At 40.8% G+C, this 23,976-nt stretch overlaps 1 protein-coding gene across 1 annotated transcript in view; it reads left to right on the top strand.

Annotated features, from left to right (window-relative positions):
• KIF26B (kinesin family member 26B) overlaps nt 1-23,976 on the top strand; it is a 368,595-nt gene that overhangs the window by 180,892 nt on the left and 163,727 nt on the right. The window contains exon 5 of the mRNA XM_006157282.3: nt 16,969-17,152. Coding sequence (XP_006157344.1) covers nt 16,969-17,152 — 184 coding nt within the window. The remainder of the gene's footprint in view (nt 1-16,968; nt 17,153-23,976) is intronic.

The following is a 23,976-nucleotide window of genomic DNA, read 5'->3' on the forward strand; positions in this document are numbered from 1 at the left end:
GTTAACTACGTGGGAGTCCAGTGACATAGCCATTACGCTAACTGCTCGTTCCCTATATATATTAATTCTAATCCAGTGAGTACTTGGCATTCTCTGTCCCTTTTGGTTTCTCAGTAGCACCAACGTTGTTAACTACTGCCTCCATTTTGCTCTTCCCTGTCTGGCTCCTCCTTAGCAGTCTCTTTTGCTGTCTTCTCTTTTTCTGTCCATGCATGAAGTGTTGAGGTTTCTCATGGATCTAGCATGGGCCACTTTATGTTCTCATTCTACCGTGTACCTCCTTCGGCCATCTCATCTCCTCTCCTAATCATGCCGTATTCATTTGAGAAGGCTTTCAAATCCAAAAGCCTAAATCAAGTATTTCTTACATCTAAATATTTTAAGTAAAGCTCTAAGTCAATAATATATGTCTTGAAAATAAATGGTGCCTGTCTGGAAAGTCAAAGGCTCACATAAAAAGTAAAAAATCTCAGATATTTCTTAGCCATTTCTTGGTAATTAGTGATACATTAGGAATCGCTTCTGTGTATCTTCAAACACAGCCTTGAGTGACTCTGCTTTCGTGGTTATTAGTGAAGTGATTTGCTTTTCGGGGTAGAAGGAAAGTGCAGATATTTAAAGATAACGTATTTGTAGCTATTCTCAACCGAATATCATTCATAAAGAAAAGATGTTGCTGAAATTTTAATAGAAATCAATATGAAGTAAGATTCAATTTATAAAAACTCAAATTACAAGCAATTTGTAGAAGCATCTCTGTTGTGTAAATATGGGGATCCGCACAAGGAGAAGATGATTGATTGTTTGATTGATTATATAACATAAATTACAGTCTGTCCAATTGCACCTGAAGGTATTTACAGACACAGCTGGATGGCATCCTGATTTGGAAGATAGGTATTTACTTCTTTCATGCACTCTGCTTCTAGAAGCTCTATCAGAATAGAAATAGTATTTTACTCATAGTAATATCAGATGTGGTAATTAATTATTAGCCAAAGGTTCAGTGTCAGAAAATTATAGTTATAATTAACAATGTAGTACATTACAACATAGTAAAGTTGAAATAGTGCTTTAAACTATATGGCTACTTAAAATAACAAACTGTAATTATGTTCCAAATTCTGCAAAAAAGAGAAATCATTTAATTTAGGATTTGAGTAACTATCCACATAAAAAAAATGAACTTGGGAATAGCAGATGGCATAATGATTACATTGCTGGATTCCCACGTTTGAGTCCTGGACCCAACAGCTTATAACTCACGCCAGGTGTATGGGTGGGCCTGCCCAAAACCCCCCAAGAAGAGGATGGAGGAGAAGGGACTGTGGCATGGCCATCCCCTCTAGGGGGCGGGGGTGATTTCTCACTCTCTGTCTCTGTCTCTCCAGCCCTATAGCAAAAAATCTCTCTTAAAAAAAAAAAAAAGAATTCTACATATTGTAAATTTTACCTGCCTATGAATAATATGTCCACTAACCTAAAAATTAAATACGAAGTTTAACACAGCCAGTAATTTCTTCACAGAATTGACTAGAAAGTCAAGTCAGTGGAGAAGTACATCCCAGACCTGTCTCCTATTCTGTTCCTGTGCTGCTTTACATCATCCCTCTGCACCCACAGAAAGAATCAAGCAAGTATGTGCAGTGGAAAGTTCACTTTAGGTCTTTGTTAGCAGTTTTGATGCAAAGTTCCAAAAGGAATTACCCCTATAGTCTGGGTAGGCCATGATTTCTACCCTTCTTTCTCCTTCTGCAAGTTATTTTGCTCTGGAATAATCTCTCGTCGATGCTATTTGCTCCATGGAGATTGCTTCTCTATTTTTAAGCCACCAGGTCTGGGACTTCGCGAACCACGGTTAACTACGTGGGAGTCCAGTGACATAGCCATTACGCTAACTGCTCGTTCCCTATATATATTAATTCTAATCCAGTGAGTACTTGGCATTCTCTGTCCCTTTTGGTTTCTCAGTAGCACCAACGTTGTTAACTACTGCCTCCATTTTGCTCTTCCCTGTCTGGCTCCTCCTTAGCAGTCTCTTTTGCTGTCTTCTCTTTTTCTGTCCATGCATGAAGTGTTGAGGTTTCTCATGGATCTAGCATGGGCCACTTTATGTTCTCATTCTACCGTGTACCTCCTTCGGCCATCTCATCTCCTCTCCTAATCATGCCGTATTCATTTGAGAAGGCTTTCAAATCCAAAAGCCTAAATCAAGTATTTCTTACATCTAAATATTTTAAGTAAAGCTCTAAGTCAATAATATATGTCTTGAAAATAAATGGTGCCTGTCTGGAAAGTCAAAGGCTCACATAAAAAGTAAAAAATCTCAGATATTTCTTAGCCATTTCTTGGTAATTAGTGATACATTAGGAATCGCTTCTGTGTATCTTCAAACACAGCCTTGAGTGACTCTGCTTTCGTGGTTATTAGTGAAGTGATTTGCTTTTCGGGGTAGAAGGAAAGTGCAGATATTTAAAGATAACGTATTTGTAGCTATTCTCAACCGAATATCATTCATAAAGAAAAGATGTTGCTGAAATTTTAATAGAAATCAATATGAAGTAAGATTCAATTTATAAAAACTCAAATTACAAGCAATTTGTAGAAGCATCTCTGTTGTGTAAATATGGGGATCCGCACAAGGAGAAGATGATTGATTGTTTGATTGATTATATAACATAAATTACAGTCTGTCCAATTGCACCTGAAGGTATTTACAGACACAGCTGGATGGCATCCTGATTTGGAAGATAGGTATTTACTTCTTTCATGCACTCTGCTTCTAGAAGCTCTATCAGAATAGAAATAGTATTTTACTCATAGTAATATCAGATGTGGTAATTAATTATTAGCCAAAGGTTCAGTGTCAGAAAATTATAGTTATAATTAACAATGTAGTACATTACAACATAGTAAAGTTGAAATAGTGCTTTAAACTATATGGCTACTTAAAATAACAAACTGTAATTATGTTCCAAATTCTGCAAAAAAGAGAAATCATTTAATTTAGGATTTGAGTAACTATCCACATAAAAAAAATGAACTTGGGAATAGCAGATGGCATAATGATTACATTGCTGGATTCCCACGTTTGAGTCCTGGACCCAACAGCTTATAACTCACGCCAGGTGTATGGGTGGGCCTGCCCAAAACCCCCCAAGAAGAGGATGGAGGAGAAGGGACTGTGGCATGGCCATCCCCTCTAGGGGGCGGGGGTGATTTCTCACTCTCTGTCTCTGTCTCTCCAGCCCTATAGCAAAAAATCTCTCTTAAAAAAAAAAAAAAGAATTCTACATATTGTAAATTTTACCTGCCTATGAATAATATGTCCACTAACCTAAAAATTAAATACGAAGTTTAACACAGCCAGTAATTTCTTCACAGAATTGACTAGAAAGTCAAGTCAGTGGAGAAGTACATCCCAGACCTGTCTCCTATTCTGTTCCTGTGCTGCTTTACATCATCCCTCTGCACCCACAGAAAGAATCAAGCAAGTATGTGCAGTGGAAAGTTCACTTTAGGTCTTTGTTAGCAGTTTTGATGCAAAGTTCCAAAAGGAATTACCCCTATAGTCTGGGTAGGCCATGATTTCTACCCTTCTTTCTCCTTCTGCAAGTTATTTTGCTCTGGAATAATCTCTCGTCGATGCTATTTGCTCCATGGAGATTGCTTCTCTATTTTATTAAAAAAAAAAGGGGGAGGAGGGGGGCTCTTTTTCTTTGCTTCAGAGCTTTGAAAATGCCTGTAGCAAGTGCAATTTATTGCAATGTGGTTTAGCCATGGTTTTCAAGAACCTGCATAGACTCGGGAGCAGCAGTTAGCGTAATGGCTATGTCGCTGGTCTCCCATGTAGTCGACCGCGGTTTGCGTCCCAGACCCGGTGGCTTAAGACTCACTCCGGGCGCGTGTGTGTGCGTGCCCAAGATCCCGAGAGGAGAATGGAGGAGAAGGGATTGCAGTGTGGCCATTCCCCCTGGGGGGTAATTTCTCGCTTTCTGTCTCTGTCTCTCTCTGTTTGTCTGGTGAGCGCACGTGCCCTATAGCAAAAACCTCTCCAAAAAAAAAAAAAGAATCTGCATAGACTCCATCCAACTTAACCTGGCAATAGACCAGATATGTCCATTTCTACCTCTCTGCCTCTAGTGGGGCTGCTAAAAATACTAGCAGTCTAAACAACTGCCCAGGGCCTGGGGCATCCCAGTCTTATAGCAAAGTCTAGAGCAGGCATTTTGACCCACTTCTGTGGCACTTACTTATTCTTGCAATGCAGAGATCTCATGCAAATGGTTTTTCTTTGAAATAACTTATTTAATGGTTTCTTCATATTTCAACTGTAGTAAATAATTTGTTAAATAAAAATGTTGGTATTAAAGGGGAAAAAAGAAATGACTTCCTTTAGCAAATGAAACTGTTATATTCAAATTTAATTAAGCAAGAAGCCCCCAAACCACAGAGCGTGTCACCCAGCATTGACAATTAATTAGCTTTGCTTTGAAAGAGCTACAGGTATTGAGCAAAGAGTTATGGATTAAAGGCTTTGCTTTCTCTGCAAATGCTGTCCATTTCTAGCCCTCATACCTTGGTAGCAGTTAGCTGCTTTAAGCAACAAATTATATCAGAAGTATGTAATTTTAAGTCAGATGAAAATATGAGAAAAGTGAGAATAAAGCACTATGTCTTTTTTAATGAAGACATTACAAGTGAACATCCCAACTGCTTTTCTGTTTCTCATGTGTTTCAAGATACTTTCCTAACAAACAAGTAAGGAAGATGAATATTAAGGAATACTAAGGAATTAGAAGTCATCTTTGGCTTGGGACCAGCAGTTAGCGTAATAGCTATGTCGCTGGACTCCCATGTAGTCGACTGCAGTTCGAGTCAGGACCCAGTGGCTTAAACTCACGCCGGGCGCGTGTGCGTGCGTGCCCAAGATCCTGAGAGGAGAGTGGAGGAGAAGGGATTGCGTCATGGCCACCCTCCCCCGGGGAGGGGGGGATAATTTCTCGCTTTTTATCTCTCTGTCTCTCTATCTGTCTGGCGAGCACACGCGCCCTATGGCAAAAAAAAAAAAAAAAGAAGTCATCTTTGGCTTTTAAATGGGCTGTTTGTGGGAGACCATGCTGCCTTTTCCTTTAACAGCACATTAGCATATATATAAATGATTTAACTGAAAACTACTGGAGTTAGCATCTAAAAGGCAGCATGATGTAATGAAAAGAACATTAGATTCATTAGATTCTTGAAATCAAATTATCTGAAATATGCTTATTCCTTAAAGGAATCTTAATTTTAGTTAGAGAGTCCTTACACTGTGGAAAAGATACATACATATTTTAAAGGATGATTGTTTCCCAGCAGCAAAATCAGGCACTTGCATTTCTCAAGGAATGGGCTTTCATTAACTTATGATTTTCCTTTTCCATCTTTATTTATAGGTAACTGAAATAGCTGGATTGTAGATATATCATAAGTTCCATTCAGTAAAACCAGCCAGTCTTATATATATTCATGTTTATGAAAGACAGCAGTAGTGTTAATTACCTAAAATAATTTCTGTCTGGCTTTGGGATGGGTTTTCAAACTTATATTTGCAGTTACTTGAGTCCAGGGTCCCAGGTTTCTAACTCTTTTAATTGATGTATGAAGCGCAACTTGCAAAGGTATGACTAGGAGGAGGCGAGGAGCTACGCAGTTTTCTTGGTACTAAGCAGGCTTGGGGCTGGAAGGATCAGGCCAGGAACATAAAGATCTGCAGACAGGAAGCCTCTGGTCAGAAAGGACTGATGACCAGAGGTGAGTTAGCATAGGGAAAAATGAGCAGGCACCTAAGTACATACAAGAAAGAAAGTCAGGGAGATCAACCAATATGGGAGTCAAGGCTTGCAAGTGGGAGTCAAGCAGAAGCCAAGATGCAGGAGATCAGGAAGCTAAAATCAGGAAGCTGGGGCAGAAGGCTGAGAAGATCAAGACCCAGGACTTGGCACAGGCCCAATAATAGGAAGGAGAGCTGGTAGAATTGGGACACAGCTCTGGCTGGGACATCAATAATCAACATGCACAGGCACTGCCATGGGGTCCAATAGTTGACAAAGCTCTGGTCCACAGGTAAGGATGGGGTGAGTGATTCTTCCTTCTGAATCTTCTCAGGTAAAGACTTCTCACCTGCCATTGTCCAGGGCTTCAAGCAGGATGCCCTAAAGGCACACCTCCAGACTTATGTTTATTATCCTTTTCTCTTCCCTAAGGTCGTATGAGTGTGTAGACAGGTTGGAGCTCAGCCTTCCAGGACAGCAGGGGACAAAGAAAGTGAAGCTTTATAGGTCTGAGTGGCGGTAAATAATGATGTGCAGGTAATAAAGCAGATAAACGCTATAGAGTCACAACTAAAGTATAAATATATCACATGGCATCAAAGGTCATTTATACATTGGTAATATAGTCTGGTCCTGGGGCCTACTGGTTAAGGGAGCCAGATCCTACATGCTGACATGGCTTGAATCCCAGCTCTGGTGGCTAGAAAACCATGGCAGGCATGTGTGCATGCCCCAAATATCAATGATATGGAAAAACAGAGAAGTTAGTATAGTATGACTATGCCCATTGGGGAGGGGGTGCTTCCTCTTTCTCTCTCTCTCTGGTAAGTGCATATACCTTCTGGCAGTTAAAAAAACTAAACTAAAATAAATTAGTTAATGTTCCTTTAGACTTTCTTTAATTTCATATAAATAGTAAATAAGTTTTGATTTATTCCATCTTCCAATGTCCTCAAAAAAAGTGGGGTGCTCTCTCTTAAAAATATGGAAGATTGTTGAGGCTTGAAACAAACTGCCACCTTCCTGAGGTCATTCAGTCTTAGAAACAGAACTTCTCTGTTTCGTTTCCCTCTAGGTCTTGATCTTGAACTTGTCGTCTTGGTGATATTTGGGCCAATGTACTTGGTTTGCTGGACAGAGAGAAGAAAGTGCAGTAAGACAGTTGATGTGTCTTTAAGCTGCACATAGTGTGTGGCACTAACTTTTCAAGCTCTGGAAAAAACTAAGTTCATTGGAGCAGAAGCTTCCAGTCTTCTCTTGGGTCCTGAAACCATCTCCTGCAGATGGCATCTTGGCCACCAGGAAAGCAGCGTCATTAGAATCCCTGTTGTATGAAATACTCAAGGAAGCTGAGAATATTAGCTGCAGTGTCTGGTATCCCACTGCCTTGAGGCCAGGAGAAGGTAGAGATGGGGAACCCTGGGATCTTTTGTAGAATGAGCTGGGAGAAGTTAATCCCTGGAAGACAAGTGGAAGAGTCATTCTTAAAATGCTTCAAATCTTAGTATAAAATGTAGTCTTTACCAGCATCCTGAGAAACCGGTGTCGGATATACCAATCACATATGCTTCTATCAGACAGGGAGAGATGTTTCTCTTTGAGCTTCGGAGGCAAACACCCCCAGCAAGGCATAGATTCTGCAGCTGACAGAGTATTTATTTAGTGTTTACAAAATCCAGATCTCCACAGCCAGGAATTAAACTCATGCTCTGTACTTCTGTTTAGCCTTCTGTAGAATGGCTAATTCCTTTTATTAAACACTTCTACCTTTTTGAGCATCAAAAAAATGTCTATTTTCATACAAGGAGCTTGGCTCAGCAAACATTTTCATATGTACCTGGCTTTAAGCAAAGGAGAAGCTTTTACTTTGAATATCTTTTATTTAAAAAAAAAAAACATAGTGTATGAATGGGCTCCTTTTTTTACATTATTTTGGCCCTTAGTATATTTTCATTTACTCATAAGATTCTCACTCTGACCATGAAAAAACGCAGACACAAATGCATTACCAACATCTACGAACAGTATGGTTTTCAAATAATGCTTTTCACTTTCTTCACACCTCCAGGCATGAGTGAATGGTGTGCTGTCCAGATAACAGTGCAGGAAAAGCTTTCAGCCCCTACCTGATGGTAAAGGCCCTTTAGCTGTGTAGTAGTTTACATGCTGTGGGCCTTCAGGCTTCTCCCAGCTCCTCTTTATTTCTGCTGCTATGGAGCCCACTAAAGTCTTTAGTAACAGTTGGCGGTGTGGAGTCTTCTCATCTCTGCAATTTAGGAGCATTCTTTTTAACGTGGCATAGCTGCCAGGTATACTGTATGACTCACAGATGACTTCAGTGATGTTTACAGCTTATTGCTTGCATAATTCTTTCGTATATAGTTGTCATTCAATAAATACTGATTGATTGTTTGAATTTCCCAGAACACTTAGATTCATTCTAAACAGTTTCCATAATTTTTTTCGTAGCTGCTTAGAGAGAAACATGAGGTGGTGGAAGATGGTACATAATCATGTGCTGTGATGGTGGTAGTTGTTGTTGTTGTTATTATATAGGGACTCACCCCAGGTTGTAGGAATGGAGAAGCCATTTTCAAATAGTTTGCCTTTTACCTCCTAATTCTGGCCATGACCTAACCCACTCAGCTGAGACATTTCCCCCCTGTGATATGGAGGTATGTTGCTAAGCAACTAGATCAGTAATTGGTAAATGCTTATATATGATTTGATTTGGGTTACATACAAAATACATAACTGTTTTTTGTCTCTTTGTTATTAGACAAATGATTATCATTTGGTTTTATTTTGACCAAATAAAATAAAACAACTGCCTTTATTTATCAAATTGCATAATAACATGTTGGAGTGGAAAAACCCTGGGTCTAGAAGACAGAAAACATGAATCCTGCCCTACATGGAAATAACTAGTCCTGTGACTAGGGCTAAAATAGGTAACTTCTGAGCTTTCCTTTCTTTTCTTTATTCATGAGAAAGCACGTGCATACTCATGATAGAGACAGTCCAACAGACAGGCAGAGAAGTACCCTCCACAGGGTCTGGTCACGCTATAATCCCCGTCTTCCAGTCTTCCAGCCTGTTGGATCTTGGGAACTTGTACATATAACTGACATGTTTCTGGCTGACCAGGCCAGTGATTGAAACCACAATCACCAAGTGGGATTTCGCTTCTATTGATTAGTGCATTACCACTGTGCCAAACAACTGGCCCATCTTCATTTTTTTTATTGTAATTTATGGTAAAAATAACACCTTCTATACTTGCTTCACAGGGCTCGGTGAAGGATGAATATGATAATATATAAAAATGATTAAGAAAGAGTAAGTTTTCCAAGGTCTAAGTATTATCTAGAACTCTAGGATACTTAATCTTGGGACTTTGTCTATGTTGGTGTAACTCCAAAGGCTGATTTGGGTAAGGAAGTACTGAGAGAGTATGCACTATCCCTTCAGCAAGGTGCAAAGCTATAGGGGAGGTCTGGAGGCTACAAAAGACAATAAGCACACAGTATTGACCTTCAATGACTTGTCATGTGATCGAGACAAGACAGAAGCAAAAAACCATACCATAGAGCAGAATGTCATTTAGTGCTAAAACATAAGATCTATTTTCTCAAAACCAATTGCCCTAAGACTTTGGGGAAGAGGATGATCCGTGAAGGCTGACATAGTTGATGAGGGCAATTCATACAAATCCTTGAAGCATGGGTACATTTTTAAGAGAAGAACAGGGTAAATTCTCGGTGGTAATCACTGCATGTTCACATGGTGGATTAACTTACCAAAAAAAATCCATCCATTTTCAAATTATAATAGTGTCTTGCTGTAGTGTTTTAACACAATGTCGTTTGAGGTTAATGGTCAGCCATGTTTTGCCTCCTAGCTGTAAACATTTTATTGGAAGTCATGTCATAAATTATATTCCTACACTAATGAAATGGATCATTTACATAAAAATCAGAAAAAACCCAAGACCCATATGCTTTTCAGTCTCTGGGGACAGCCAATTAGAAAATAAAAAGGTGAAGGAGGACTCTCTTATTCCCAGTTTGGAAAGATTCCAAAATGACTAACATGTTTCATGGCAGTGCCAGAATGCTTTTAAATAGGTGTTATTTCAAAATAAAGCATAACCGGTGTTTGTTCTCTGATGGATAACTGAACTCTTTCCAGAAGCTCTGCCTCAGACCATCATTTCTTGTTGCATATCCCTGCTATTTATAAGCTGTTTTATTATCTTCTCCTCCATGTTATTGACCCCATGGATCTCCTTGGAGCTGCTGTGATCTGTCATGTCATTGCTCATTATCAGATGGTCTTAATCCTTAGAGCATTGAAATATTTCTGTAATGGCACATAAGCCTTGGTAGCCCATGGCAGCACCAGCCATTTTCACATTAAATCGCAGCTCGATTGCCCTTTACATGCTGACAGTGGGGATTCTGCTGCCACCATCCCCCTCCCGGGTCAGGACCCTTTCTCTGCAGCAGGTGCAGAAGCTCTAAGGCTCTCACAGTTTTTCAGTTGATATCTCACCCATTGATTGTCTGGGTTGAATTTAGAAGAGCTTGAATGACCTCTTAATTTTTATAAACTTTGTGCTCCTCCGTCTGAGTCTCCCCCACTTGAACATCCCTCAGAAAGATGGAATAGTGTCAGGATATCATTAGCAACACATGCTATGTAGAATTTAAAATGGTATAGAGGTCTTTAAAAATGACTATGTTGTCTGATTTCATACATGTCTCCTAAGGAGACTGCCATTCTTTTTTTTTAAGTTTTATTTTTTTTTGGGGGGGGGTAGGTTTTTTGCTATAGGGCGGGTGTGCTCGGCAGAAAGACAGAGAGAAAGTGAGAAATCACCCCCTAGGGGGTTGGCCACGCCACAATCCCCTCTCCTTCTTTCTCCTCCCGGGATCTTGGGCACACATGCACACGTGCCCGGCGTGAGTTTAAGCCGCCTGGTCCAGGACTCGAACCGCGGTCGATTACGTGGAAGTCTGGTAACATAGCCATTTCGCTAACTGCTAGTCCCTAGGCCTATGTTCTTGCCAAGTGTGGACTATTGCACTTCTTGTAGCCCTATAATGCTTAGCATGCCATCACTTTCTTTATAGATGTTTGGTAAATATTCATTTCATCCTGCTAAAGAGACTATTTTTTTCTTTGAAATAAGGCACAGAGAAATTTAATGATACTAGTGGGTATTTAAAGTTGCATGTTGGGTTGAATAATTTTAGGAAAAGTATTGTACTATACTTGGTAAAAATGAGACAAGTAAATACTGCTTATAATAGCTTTCTAGTTTATTATTATTACTATTATTATTATTATTTTGCTATTTGGAATCTTGCAGAACAACATACTTACCTATTTTTCTTCCTACGAGAAAAGTAACTTATAAGGCATTAATGAGGCAAAATACACTTCTAGACAAAATATCTTTACCTTTTTGATTTTTTCATGACTACTTCCCTCTGTCCCTGAATAAAATTATACATGAATGATTTCTAAACCTTAACCTTCTCTTCTCTGTGTGTCATTGAAGTTCTATTCAATATATAAAAAGAGCCAAGGCTACTGACCTCTGAGAATCTGTAATATGTAAATAGAGATTAAGCAGGTGGTTATAATGATGTCAAAATTAAAACAAAATGCTATTATGGTATGTTTAGGTATAGACTATGATTCCTATTAGTTCCAAATTTCTGAAATTCTCCCAACACACTTATCTTATCCACACACATTAAGAAAAAAAATTTAAATGTATCCTTAAAATAATTCCGTCCATCACTGTCTTTCTGCATTGAAGCCATCAGAGGCTTCTCTAAATGGAAGAGTGATTTCAGGAATAATTACAGAATCTCTACATTGGAAGAGATTATGGGAATTAGCTGGTGTTCCCACTGCATGTGTTCCTCTCCCTGATAGTCCCTGTGAGTTATTCTCTAACTACTACTTAGGTACTTCCAGTGGTTTAAAAGAAAGCAAGAAAACAAGCGAGCAAGCTAGCTAGCTAGCTCTCTATTTCACAAAGCTGACCCATCATTACTGGGTTACTCCAATTTTTAGAAAAATATCCCTTATACTAATAAAACCAGACATGCCTCTCCATTTTGCCTACTGTTTTGCTACCTGGCATATTAATCTAACCTCTATTCAGACATAACATGGTGCATCATGGGACATAGGGGCCTAGATTCAATCTCAGCTCTACAATTGATTATTTATTATATTCCTTCAAAGTACCATTTACTAGTTTATTGAAGCCTTTACGTGTGCGTTTCATAAAAGGTTTATACAAGTAGGTAGTTTTGCTTTATCTTTCTATGCAGAAATGCAGGCTTGATAATATTTATGGTGATCACATCAGTGAGTGCCAACTCTGTACCAGCCACTGTGCTAAGCCTTTTATTTATGTTATCAGAATTTAAGTAACTTGCTTAGGATTACCTATTTAGTATCTTAGGAAACTGGATGTTCAAACTCCGGTCCCATACGGAAAGTCCTGTGGATTTAATGTCTTTCAGCCTCATCTCTTTGTCTGTTAAATGGCAAAAGTATCATCTTCCTCGTGTGGTTTTCTGAGATTCAGATAATAGCATATGAAAGGATCTGACATTCTTGCTTTAAAAAATACTTCCTTCCAGGGCTAGCCAGTGGTTTGGTGGTTAAGGTGACTGGATCCCACATGGCTGACTTTGTAGTTCAAGTCCTGGACCTGGTGACTTGGAAAACACTCTGGGTGCATGTGCATACCTGGCATCTTCAGGGAGGTGTCTAGATGGATGCAAACGTGGAACCCTGCCATGTGGGTCAGCCTTGTGGAACACTGTCACTACTGCACCACTAACCCTATGCGTCCTTCACAGTTTTTAAAAATACTTCTTTCTCTATCTCCAGTTCCTTTAGACTTCATTCATTCAACAAATATTTATGAGCACTCTTCCCTGTAGAAACTTAGGTTCTAGAGGGGAAACAGATGATAACCAACACCCATGATAACTAACTGAACCACCTGCCTTATTTAAAGATAAGTGTCATGATTGGAGACAACCAGGAAGAGGGAAATTAGGAGTCTAGAAGTGGGAAGTATTTCATTTAGTATGGCTGTGTACCAGATTGCCTCCAAACAAAGTAGCTAAAGCAACTATGATCAGTGATTATCTTTCATGATTTTAGGGAGTCAGAATTTCAGACCAGACAATGTTGGAGTGGTTTGTGTCTGCTTCATGCTCTCTGGGACTTTAGACAGAAGACTTGAAGGGTGGCATCTGGAATCATATAAAGGCTCATTTACTTGCTCACATGTCTGGTAGCTGACATTGGCTGTCCTCTGGGGTCCTCAGTTCTTCTCCACTTGACCCTCTCCTCATGACCTGGGCCTTATCACAACATGGAGGTTGAGTTCCATGGGTGTATGTCCCAGAAAAGAGAGCCAGATAGAAAGTATATTGTCTTTGTAATCTAACCTCAAAAATCATGCATCATTGTTTCCATTCCAAGACAATTTCAGATTTCCACTTGGGTTCCCTATACCCCCCACTCAATAGACAGGTACACTGTTATGTTGCAAGAGCATGTTGGAGATATATTAGTGCAGCTATCTTTGGAAGATATTGTCTGCCATGATGGGCAAGGTAGGTTCATTGATATGCTGTCATTTGAGCAAAGATTTAAAGGATGTGAAGGAGTGAACTATATGCCTGTCTCTGTCTGGGACAGGACATTTCAGATTGAGGCAAGAGCCTATGCAGAATATACCAGAAGTATTTGGAGGCAGGTATAGCTGAAGCAGAATAATTTGTTAGATTGTTAGGAAAGTCATGATGTATTTTTCTATGCAAAAATGTGTCATGACTTTCCCGACAGCCTAATGAGAAAAGTCAAGGTGATCTGAGAGCTGTTGGGGGAGGGGAGGGACCTTACAGGCCATTGTAAGTACTTTGACATTTCCTCTAAGTGAGATTGGGAGCCAAGCTGAGGGCCTTAAGGAAACTTAAGTTTTAAAATTATTACTCAGGCTATTTTGTGGAGAACAGAACTAGAGAGTTGGTGATACAGAAGAAGAAAGACAAATGAGGAGACTGTGGCTCCAGCCAAGATGGTAGTAGTAAAGGTGGGGAGAAGTGGTTGGATTGTAAGTGTATTTTGAAGTTGGAGCCAACAAAATTAGATGTGAAATGGGAAAAGAAGAGGAGTGAAAGATGTGAAAGATGTCTGGATCATTGGAAGGGTGGAATTGCTGTTCTTTTTTTTTTTTTTTTTTTTTTTTTTTTTGTTTGTTTTTTTTTTTTTTTTTTTTTTTTTTTAATGGGGAAGTCTGAGGACATGACAGCTTTGCAGATCAGGTGACAAGTTTGAGATAACAAGTCTGAGATGATCATTAGATACCCACATGGAATCGTTTGAGACTTAGTTGAATACATAAGTAAGAAGTTCCAGAGAGAAGTCTAAGCCGGAAATAAAAATTTAAGGTCATAGGCATAAGGATATTATTACTTAAGTTCCTGGAAGAAAGCACCAAGGGATTGAGTGTGGAAGTGAACAGGACCAAGGACCTTGCCATTATGAGGTTAGGCCAAAGAGAAGGAACCAGTGGAGGAAATGGAAAGGAATGACCCAAACATCCTGGAAGTCTAGAGAAGGAAGTCTATTGAGAAGGAAGAAGATGCTCAGTGCCCTTGATAGGTCAAGGTGAGGCTGAGAACCATTATAGTTAGTGATCGTGGTGGGTATTGGTAATCTGAACAAGAGCTTCAGAGGAGAACTGGGGTAGATGCCTTATTGGAATGAGCTTGTAGAGACTGGAAGAAGAGAAATTGAAAAAACAACAACAAAACAAAACAAAAAAACAAAACCGAGTACACTTGCCAAGAGTTTTGCTGCCAAGATGAGCAAGGAAATAGAAAATAGAATAGTAGCTGGCTGGGAAGAAGAATCCAGAGGATTTGTTTTTTTTCTTTTTTTTTTAAGATGTAAGAAATAATAACATGTTTGTACACTGTTAGGAATAACCTAGAGTGAAAATTTGATTTTGTAGGAGAGAGAGGAAGGAGACCTCAGAGTGATACCCTTGATATGTCCTTCATGTAATTTTATTTCAAGGACCCTCACTTTCCTCCCAAGCAGGGTCCGTGTGGGATGAGTTCGTGGGCATGGGTGGCAAGAAAAGAAAAAGGGAAAAGCCCATAGGCCACTGCCTTGTCAAAGCTGCCTTTTGCTTTCACTCCTTTCTCCTGTTGCCTTGCTATCTGGTCTCGAAACCCCCACTGATAGGGAGTAAGAGCCACAACCACTGCCTGGTCCTTTTTTCATGGTCCAAAAAAAGTCCTAAATATAAATAGATAAGTGCTGCCTTTGGGTTAGAAGCAGACTATCCTCCCCCGCTTCTTTCTGCCTCTCCAGAATAGGCAGCCTGGCACACGTGCAGCGAGGGACCCCTGAGCAGAGGCACAGGTGTCAGCAGAAGGTGACGTGCCGCCTTGTGCCACTTACTGACACGCACCCTGGGATGAGCCGCTCTCATTTAGGGAGAGCATCTCAAAGAGGAATGAAAACTGCCAAGGAAGCAACAGACTAGTCACTGAACAATTCTATTTCACATTTAATTTTAGACGGAAGGTGTCAAGAAGAGTAGCAATGAAATCATGAACAAAATTCCAATTTTTTTCTTTTTTACTGATTGAGAAAAGTATCATTCTGGAAATCTCCTTCCAGTGCCCTTGAATTGTCAGCACTCTACAATAGAGTTTGGTATATAGTATTGGGACTTTTGGGGTCTCTTTCTGTCCAAATCTGTTATTCCTCCTGCATCCTTTCCCTCTGTATTTTATTCTCTAGAATAGATTTTCAATTTTACAGCTAAGAAACGTGAAGCTTTGAAATGGTAATGCCATTTACTATGTTCATGCGGTGGCAATTTGGTAGCTCAGGGGATTTGTTAAAAGCTTGATACTTATGATACGGAATTAAAACTAACTCATTAAGGGAGACTTGGATGTAGGGGAACGGCTGGGGGGACAAACAATGCTGATTGTATCTTTCTGACCTGCTTATCTCGTGACCTGTATTGTACTTGGGAAGAACGGTGAGCAGATTACAATGTTTTGATCTATAGAAGAAAGTCATGGTGCTATTTCTGTGTTGAGCAGCAGCTCCAGTACCTTTGCTAAGGAAATTGGAATTCTTAGAACAAAAGTATACTATGAAAGCAAGAATTAACCCAGAAATGAGTATATTATAGTCTGTCAAACGCCTCTGCCTCACACTACCCCTGGCCTTGCTTTCCTCCTCTTTTCTGGAATGGTGATCACATTCTAAGTGTAAAAGAGCACTTGACTGATGGGAGATGTGATGTGAACAGCCAGCGTTATTAATGATGCCGCCGGCATCCCCTCCCACCTTTCCCAATCTGCTCGCTCACTGCCCTCTGTGTTACCTTGACCCCCTCACTCCTTGCATTCGCCCATGAATTACATTTTGTCTTTAAAGACTGCCCTGTACAAAAGCCTCTTATCCACATGAGCAGCCCACAGTTTCAGCACCCTCTACTCTGGCTAGAGTTGATATTCTGATTTGGTGCTGCACTTCTCAAACCAGTTTGATTTATATATTTATTTTTTCTATCACTCTGGGGCTTGTGGTTTTCTTCCACAGCCACGTCCATGACATGCCTTGATTGGCTGCCCCATGATCCTTAATCAGACTGGTTTGGATTTTACAAGGTGTTAGAGTTTTTAAGTTGCTCATAAGGCCTCTGACACTTGAGTTTATGCCAGAGAGGCATGGAATGATTAAGTTAATAGGTGCTGTTTAGTCCCAAAGATGGCCAGCTTTATTTATGCTTTAGCTCAGCGTGTTGGTGGCTAACAAACAATTCTTTGTAAAGCATGATTGCAGAGCCATGCACTTTGATGGCTTTTTTCCTGCCGTATCAATGATTGGGTAGCTCATTAGGTTTTCTGTTGTAATAAGGGTCTATCCCGGAGAACACTGAGGATGAGGAGAGAAGGAATTATAAGCTGTAGTAAGAACTAGGGGGTCCTTTCAGAGAAAGAAAATAAAGTAACTCTAGCATGCTTGACTGTATAGTAATTTTTCCCTTTTTGTCTTTTTTCTACATTTTCCCCTCTAGAGCTGCCCAGAAGTTAAATCTGTCTTCTAAAAAGAAAAAACATCGACCTTCTACTTCTTCTGTCGCTGAGCCACCTCTCTTTGCCACCAGCTTCAGCGGAATTCTGCAAACCTCTCCTCCCCCAGCCCCACCATGTCTGCTGAGAGCTGTTAATAAGGTGAAGGACACCCCGGGCCTGGGCAAGGTAGGCACCATTTGCTGTCTCTGCCGTTTTCTCAGTGTATTGGGGTCTTGGGTCAAGTCTGAAAATGAAGAAAATGAGGGCTCCAGGGCCCAGCTGTGATGATACACACAGTTAGGATGCTCTAGAGGCTGGGACCACATGGGAGGCCTAGGTTCAACCTAAGGGCCAGGCTGTGTGTACACCTGTAATCCCAGTGACTCGTGGATGTTGAGGAAGGAGGAGCATGAGTTTGTGGCTAGCTTGGCAACATAGCAAGATGCTGTCTAGCTGGGCGGCTAAGGCATGGTAAGACCTTGTCTAATAGGATAAAACAAAACAGAACAAAAACAACAAGGGTTCCAATTTGTGAAAATAAGATGCTAGAGAGAAAAGAAGACAAAATGAAACTCAGTTGGAAGTACTATATAGTTTCCTTTGGCTGCATATACTATAGAAGTAAATTAAAGCATTTAGATTATTGAAGATCTGATTTGATTTTTAAAAACAAACAAACAAACAAACAAAAAAAGCAAAAAAATAACCCAGACATCTTTGCATCATTTGACAGAACGGTAGCCATTTAAAGAAAGGACACAAAAGTTAAACAGAAGCAGGTGAACAAGAGAAGACACACTATAAGAATAAGACATAAAGACACTTTGTAATTTCCCTATGACATTTCAGCTTTTTTTTTCTGCCCCTCGGACAAGTCATGACTTCTACTTTTGGCCAGAACACCGATGGGATTTCTGGAGAGCATTTTCATTCATGCTTCTCTGGACAGAAAATGCAGTTCTGAATTGTAACAAGTACTTAGAAAGAGATATGGGAATACTATGACAGGTTGGTGCTCGGCTATGTGTGTGGTAACTTTATTTTTAAATGTCATCTCTAAACTCTTTTTTAAAATAAATGTCTAAGGGAGGTAACCTAAGGTTTTCTTTTTGGTGAGTAAGCTGGGACTTACAAAAACACTCAGCTAAAGAAAGAGGTGGTGCCTTTATTCATTTTTTCCATCAGAAGTAAGTTGGTGCCCACTCCACCTCGCTATTCCTTTGATGACTGTCACTCCAGCTCTGGGCTTCATTTAGGGAGGTTGCTAGTTTTACTGAAGGATACAGCTGCTGACCTGCGTGACTGAGACTTTAGTCACTCAGATCACTGACGACCTGTCCCCTAGACACCCGGACATGGTCATGTCTTCAGAAGGCCTTGGTTTCTCTGGAGTTTACTCTTGCACCCTCTGTGTCCTCTCCCCTTTTCTGTCTCCTTAGTTTCTCCTTCCATTCTTTCCCACCCTCGTCTCAGCACCTCATTGGGAAGTTACTAGTTTCATAATACCCTTCCTCAAAGTATTCAAATTTTAAGATTATGTTCAATAGAGAAATGGTTACTCTAATGGAAACCACATGGTTCTGGAATTTTCCATTCTGTTGGGTGAAGCAGATAGTTTTCTACTGAATGCTTACCTGGGCCCAGAGACCTAGAAAGGCCAAAGGCAGTGAGGCAGTGGCGGGCCTCAGTGTGTGAGAGCTGCTCCAGCATCATTGGCCATGGAGGCAGATAGAGAAAGCAGTGAGGATCAGGACTCTTCTCCAGGAGAACACTCAGGTGGTGTAAGCCATGGAGGAAGGGTGGTGATACCCCACGGGGCACGTGGGTGCAGTAATGGCTGGTGGGTGTCCTGCCTTCTAAGCATTGTAGGTCCAAGTAACTGCAGGATAGATTTGCTTGCTTGCTTGTTTTCCTTTCTTCTTTCTTTTTTGAAATTTTTAATTGTGATAAAATAACATAGGACTTAAATTTTACTATCTTGGGCCAGCTTGTGGTGTGGTGATTAAAGTGGCTGGATCCTACCTGGCTGACTGTATAGTTTGAGTCTCATACCTAGTGGCTTGGAAAACATGCCAGGCACGTGCGTGCATGCATGTGTGTGTGTGTGTGTGTGTGTTTGTGTGTCCAAAATCCCAAAAGGAGGAAAAAATGAAGGAGAAGGGAGTGCAGCAAGACCATCTCCCATGGTGGGGGGTGCTTTCTTGCTTTTCCTCTTCACCTCTCTCTCTCTCTCTCTAAGTGCATGTATCCTCTGGAAAATTTTTTTAATTTACCATCTTCCCTTCCTTCCTTCCTTCCTTCCTTCCTTCCTTCCTTCCTTCCTTCCTTCCTTCCGTCCTTCCTTTTTTTAAGGTATTTTTTCCATAGGGTGTGTGTGCTCTCCAGAGAGACAGAGAGAGGGATAGTGAGGATGACCATGCTACAGTCCCTTCTCCTCCATGGCATTTTGGGCAGGCAAGCAGGTGTGCCTGGCATGAGTTTTAAGCTGCGGGATCCAGGACTCAGTCCATGGTCGGCCATGTAAGACTGTCTAAACCGCTATGCCACCTGCTGGTACCTTAACTGTTTTTAGTGTACACAAGCTTTTGTTTTGTAACAGGAGTTAAGAACTGTGGTACCAGAGTGGACCTGTCCCGGTCAAAATGAAATGGAGCTGTAGCCAGTCCCCTGCTGCTCTTCTGTGCTGAGCAACAGCCCGCTCCCCCACCCCCACTCAGTGTGAGCGAATATGTAAATGATGGCCCTTTGAAGAGGCTCCAGATAATTAACTAGCCAGGATTTCTCAGGCCCCAAGATGGCCCTGTCCAGCATACCTCACAACTAGCCACATCAGAAGCTGTCTTCGTGCATCTATGACACTGGCCTTATCCGTGGCTCCTAAAAGGGTCTATGTGGGTGGGCTTTAGGTGGACTTGGGCCTCAAGCCCAGAGCTTTCTATCTCCTCTTTTCCCATCCCTAGTCCTTCTTTAGAATTCTGAGACAAGGGCCTCAGGGTGACTGGTCGATGATTGACAGGTGATAAGGCCAGGTAAAACAGCAGTGTCCCCAGCCAGAATACCTAGCACTTGTACCCAAATAGTTTAAGAGAGCAAAGATCACTGGTCCAATTTTGATTTCATGATGTATGAAACAACTTTTGAAAAGTAGTTATTAGTAAACTGAAGTTAGCAAATCTTTAACCTAAAGAAATTAAACATATTTATTTTAAAATGAAAAATATTATTCTGCTTACTCATTTGCAGGCCTAAATGCAGTCAAAGCCTTGAGTTTGTTCATGGAAGTGTATCGTAGATGAAAGTGTCAGCCTGGGGGTTATAGCAGGTGATAGAAGGTGTGGCTTCTGTCTGATCAGTGGCAGCATGACAGCTGAGTCCACCCTCCAGCCCTACTAAGCTGGGATTGGGAGTGGGGATGGGGAGAAAGTGGTAGTTGGAGTCGTCGTAGCAGTAATCATATACTTATGAAAAGACAGGTACTGTGTTTGAAACAAGGTTATCAAGCACACATCCAGTCCTGACTTCCTGCACAGTGTCTGATTCTCACAATGCCGGCAGGTGTACTCTGCCACACCACATAGGTGCCACGCTGCCTGACCATGGCTAACGCCTATCTTTCCAGACTCCTCCTTTTTCCACCCCATTGATATCTCACCATAATTAGGAACTACGGTTCTTTTTATCCACACAGAAAAGTTCCAGCAATTTATCACTGTTGAATAATTTACATTTTAATATGCAAAGAAATACAGTGGAGTTTAATATAGAACATAAATAATTGGTGCTATATATAAATCAGCATGTTGGAAGTAGATAAGCTTGATTGACTTGCCAAAAGCAACCTGTCTATTTCAACCTGAGCTGGGGACTACGGGGTAGTGTTGGTAGGGGGGAAGATTGGAGTGAGGAAACTTCAACAATTGCGTGGTCCAGAAGATGAGGGCTTTGTCACCCTGCCCCACCACCACTTCTCATGCCTCAACCACCCAAGACCTTTCTCTGAACTCCTGGGAGGTTTTTGTAGGAATGGAAGGGATTTTATGAATTTATTTAGAGCAACCCTCTTATTTAGTAAACCAGAAAACTGAGGGCCAATGAAAGTAATAGATTTTCCCACTGGCTCCAGAATCAGGTCAAAAGATAGGACCTTTCAGCGCTCTATTTTTGACTATTTCACTAGATTACCACTAGATGTACATGGCCCTTTAAAGTTTGGGATGGAGGCAAGAGTGTAGTAGGACCATGTTGGTAGCAAAATGCCATTGAGAACCAGTTGATTCATCTAGTGAAGAAGGACCACTTCCCTTTTCAGATTCTTAGTTGGGAGAGAAAGAAGGAATGACAGCCAAGAACAGATAGATACACAGCAAGATGAAGACTGGAGGCTCTGCCTCCCATCTCTCCCTATATTCCCACTGCCTGCTGTTTCCCACAATATCCCTTACCCCCACTGCCCTAGAGAGTCCTTGCTGGCCATTGAACACTCCTTGAGGCAAAAGCTTTTCTGGAACCATGGTGATGAGAAAATTTGATGTAACTTCCGTATACTTGGAGCTAAAGTGGGGGAGAGTGTGCACGTGCACACACGCAACATCTCTGGATCCTGTCTCTCCAGCAGTTCCTCATGCAAACAGCAAATATTTAATGAGCACCTACTCTGTGTCAGGCACCTACTCTGTGCTGGGCAATGAGTTTGCAATGATGGACAAGGATGCTTGTTCTTATGGCACTTAGAATCTCATGTTCTCGTACTTCATCGAACTTGGAAAGCTCACTCCTTCGAACAATATGAGGGACTCTATGATTTAAGGAAAACTGGAATTACAGATTTAAAATAATGCTGCCTAAAGAAACTATTCTACAAAGTGGTCTTGTGGAGACGTTGCTAATGAATAGATAAAGATGATTAGTGGATCAAAGCAGCTTAGTTCCCATTTATACTTCATTGATTGGGCTTATATGTAAATGATACTTCTAATCTGTTTGAACATGGTTCCTTCTCCTAAGTCAGTAAACACTCTTCATGAAATTTGTTTGCACAATTAATTAACATCCATGTTTAAGGTTCATTTGTTAGTGTGTCACAGCTTAATGTCAGAGCTCTTCGTGGTGCATTACAAGCTTCTAGAGCAAAGCATTTTATCTGTTTAACTCACTTAGTACATGGCTCTGCATGTACATCATGGGCACATATACGGCGAGTTCATCCTGAAGCTTTATCAAAGAGAAGAACAAACATTTGAGCCAGCGTTTAAAATTCATTTCAAGTGTATATGAAATAAAGCACTCAAATGTGATGGAAAATTCTGGATCCCACTAGTCACCCAATCCTATTGGATTGATGACAGTCACCTGTAGGGTACTTACTTCTCCTCATTCCAGAATACCTGGAAGGAAATGGTATTACATGCAGGGGAAAGCAATCTTGTTTTTCTTTATAATCTCCCCAAATGTCTCAAAAAATAGTGACAATGATCAGCACTCAGCCTTTTTCCTCAAACATGACTTGAGTCTATCAGAAAATTTTTATAGGTAGATTAGCAACAAGAAAACAGGCTCTATAATTTGGAAGGATTGTAAAAAACTAGATAGGAGGAATGAGAAGGGGAACTGTGGAAAATTAGCTAAGCATAGATCAGGGAGGGCTTAGTATGTTCTTCACTGAGCAAATAGCTATAAAAAACCTGCTGTGTTCCTGGTGCAATAGTAGGTGTCACTGAAGGAGAGAGGACCGAGGAGCTGGCTGGCTGCTCCGGGCCACATTGCTACAAGGGGAGGGGAAGATGTGTCTTGATCTTCAGAAGCTCTAGGCTCCCATGAAAATGCTTGAGGAAACTTCAGCACTCGTGTGGCCCAGAGGATGAGAGACTTGTCACCTTGCCCCACCACTACCTCTTATTACCTCAACTACCACCTGTCTCTGAACCCCTGGGAGGAGATATTCAGCCTTAGCCCCTACTCCCGTCCTATAGATGCTGTTTCCCTGCCCCCAGGATGCCCGCCTCGTCTAATCTGGGAGAAGTACTGTTGGTATCTGTTATAGTGGATGCCTGTCACTGCCCCTGCCCATCCCGCTGTGCATTTCTCAAGTGCTTCACCGAGATTTCTCCTCTGTGGGAAAAATTGTTTTGGCAGTGCAGCCCCCAAGCAGGTAATTTAGTACAGTTGTCAGAACTGCAATTTAGAAATATACTCAGGTATCTGGCCAGATTATCTCCTTTATGCAACAAAGACTGGGGTCTTTATTCTGCATTCTCCTCAGTGCTTACTTTTAAGTTATCTGTCTCTTATTCAACATTATTCTGCAGATCCAGTGACAGTATAGTTTGACTTCTATTTAAACTTCTATTCTTGGGACCAGCAGATGGCATAATGGTTATGTCACTGGACTCCCATGTAGTCAACTGTGGTTTGAGTCCTGAACCTGGTGGCTTTCTCTGTCTCTCTCTGTCTCTTTGGTGAGCGCACACAACCTATAGCAAAAATCTCTCTTAAAAAATTATATTACCTAAATAATTTCTCTCTTCCTCTCTTTCTCTTTCACACACACACACACATACACACACACACACACAAACACACACATCTTGATTAATCTCAATGGGTCCTATAGTGTCTAGGTATAGTTTAACCCTTAACTTTTCCTTGTTTGGTGTGTGAACTAATAATATTAAAAAATAAGAATAATAAGAGAATCATGTATGCTTTTTAGTAGAGATTCTTTTTCTTTACAGATTGTTAGCATTTTTAGGGAAGAAGTCATCCAATTGCCAATGCCTTATGACACTATGAAAAGGGAAGACAAGATTCTTATTCAGTTGACATTCTGAATATAAAGAGAGTAAGGGGCCAGCAGATGGCGTGCTGGTTAAGGGTGCTAGATTCCCATATGGCCAACTGTGGTTTGAGTCCTGAACCTGGTGGCTTTCTCTGTCTCTCTCTCTCTCTCTCACACACACACACACACACACACACCAAGTTAAAAAATAAATAAATAAAGTTAAATAACAGAA

The sequence above is a fragment of the Tupaia chinensis genome, unplaced genomic scaffold (genome assembly GCF_000334495.1).
Source record: "Tupaia chinensis unplaced genomic scaffold, TupChi_1.0 Scaffold000532_1, whole genome shotgun sequence".
Taxonomy (NCBI): Eukaryota; Metazoa; Chordata; class Mammalia; order Scandentia; family Tupaiidae; genus Tupaia; species Tupaia belangeri.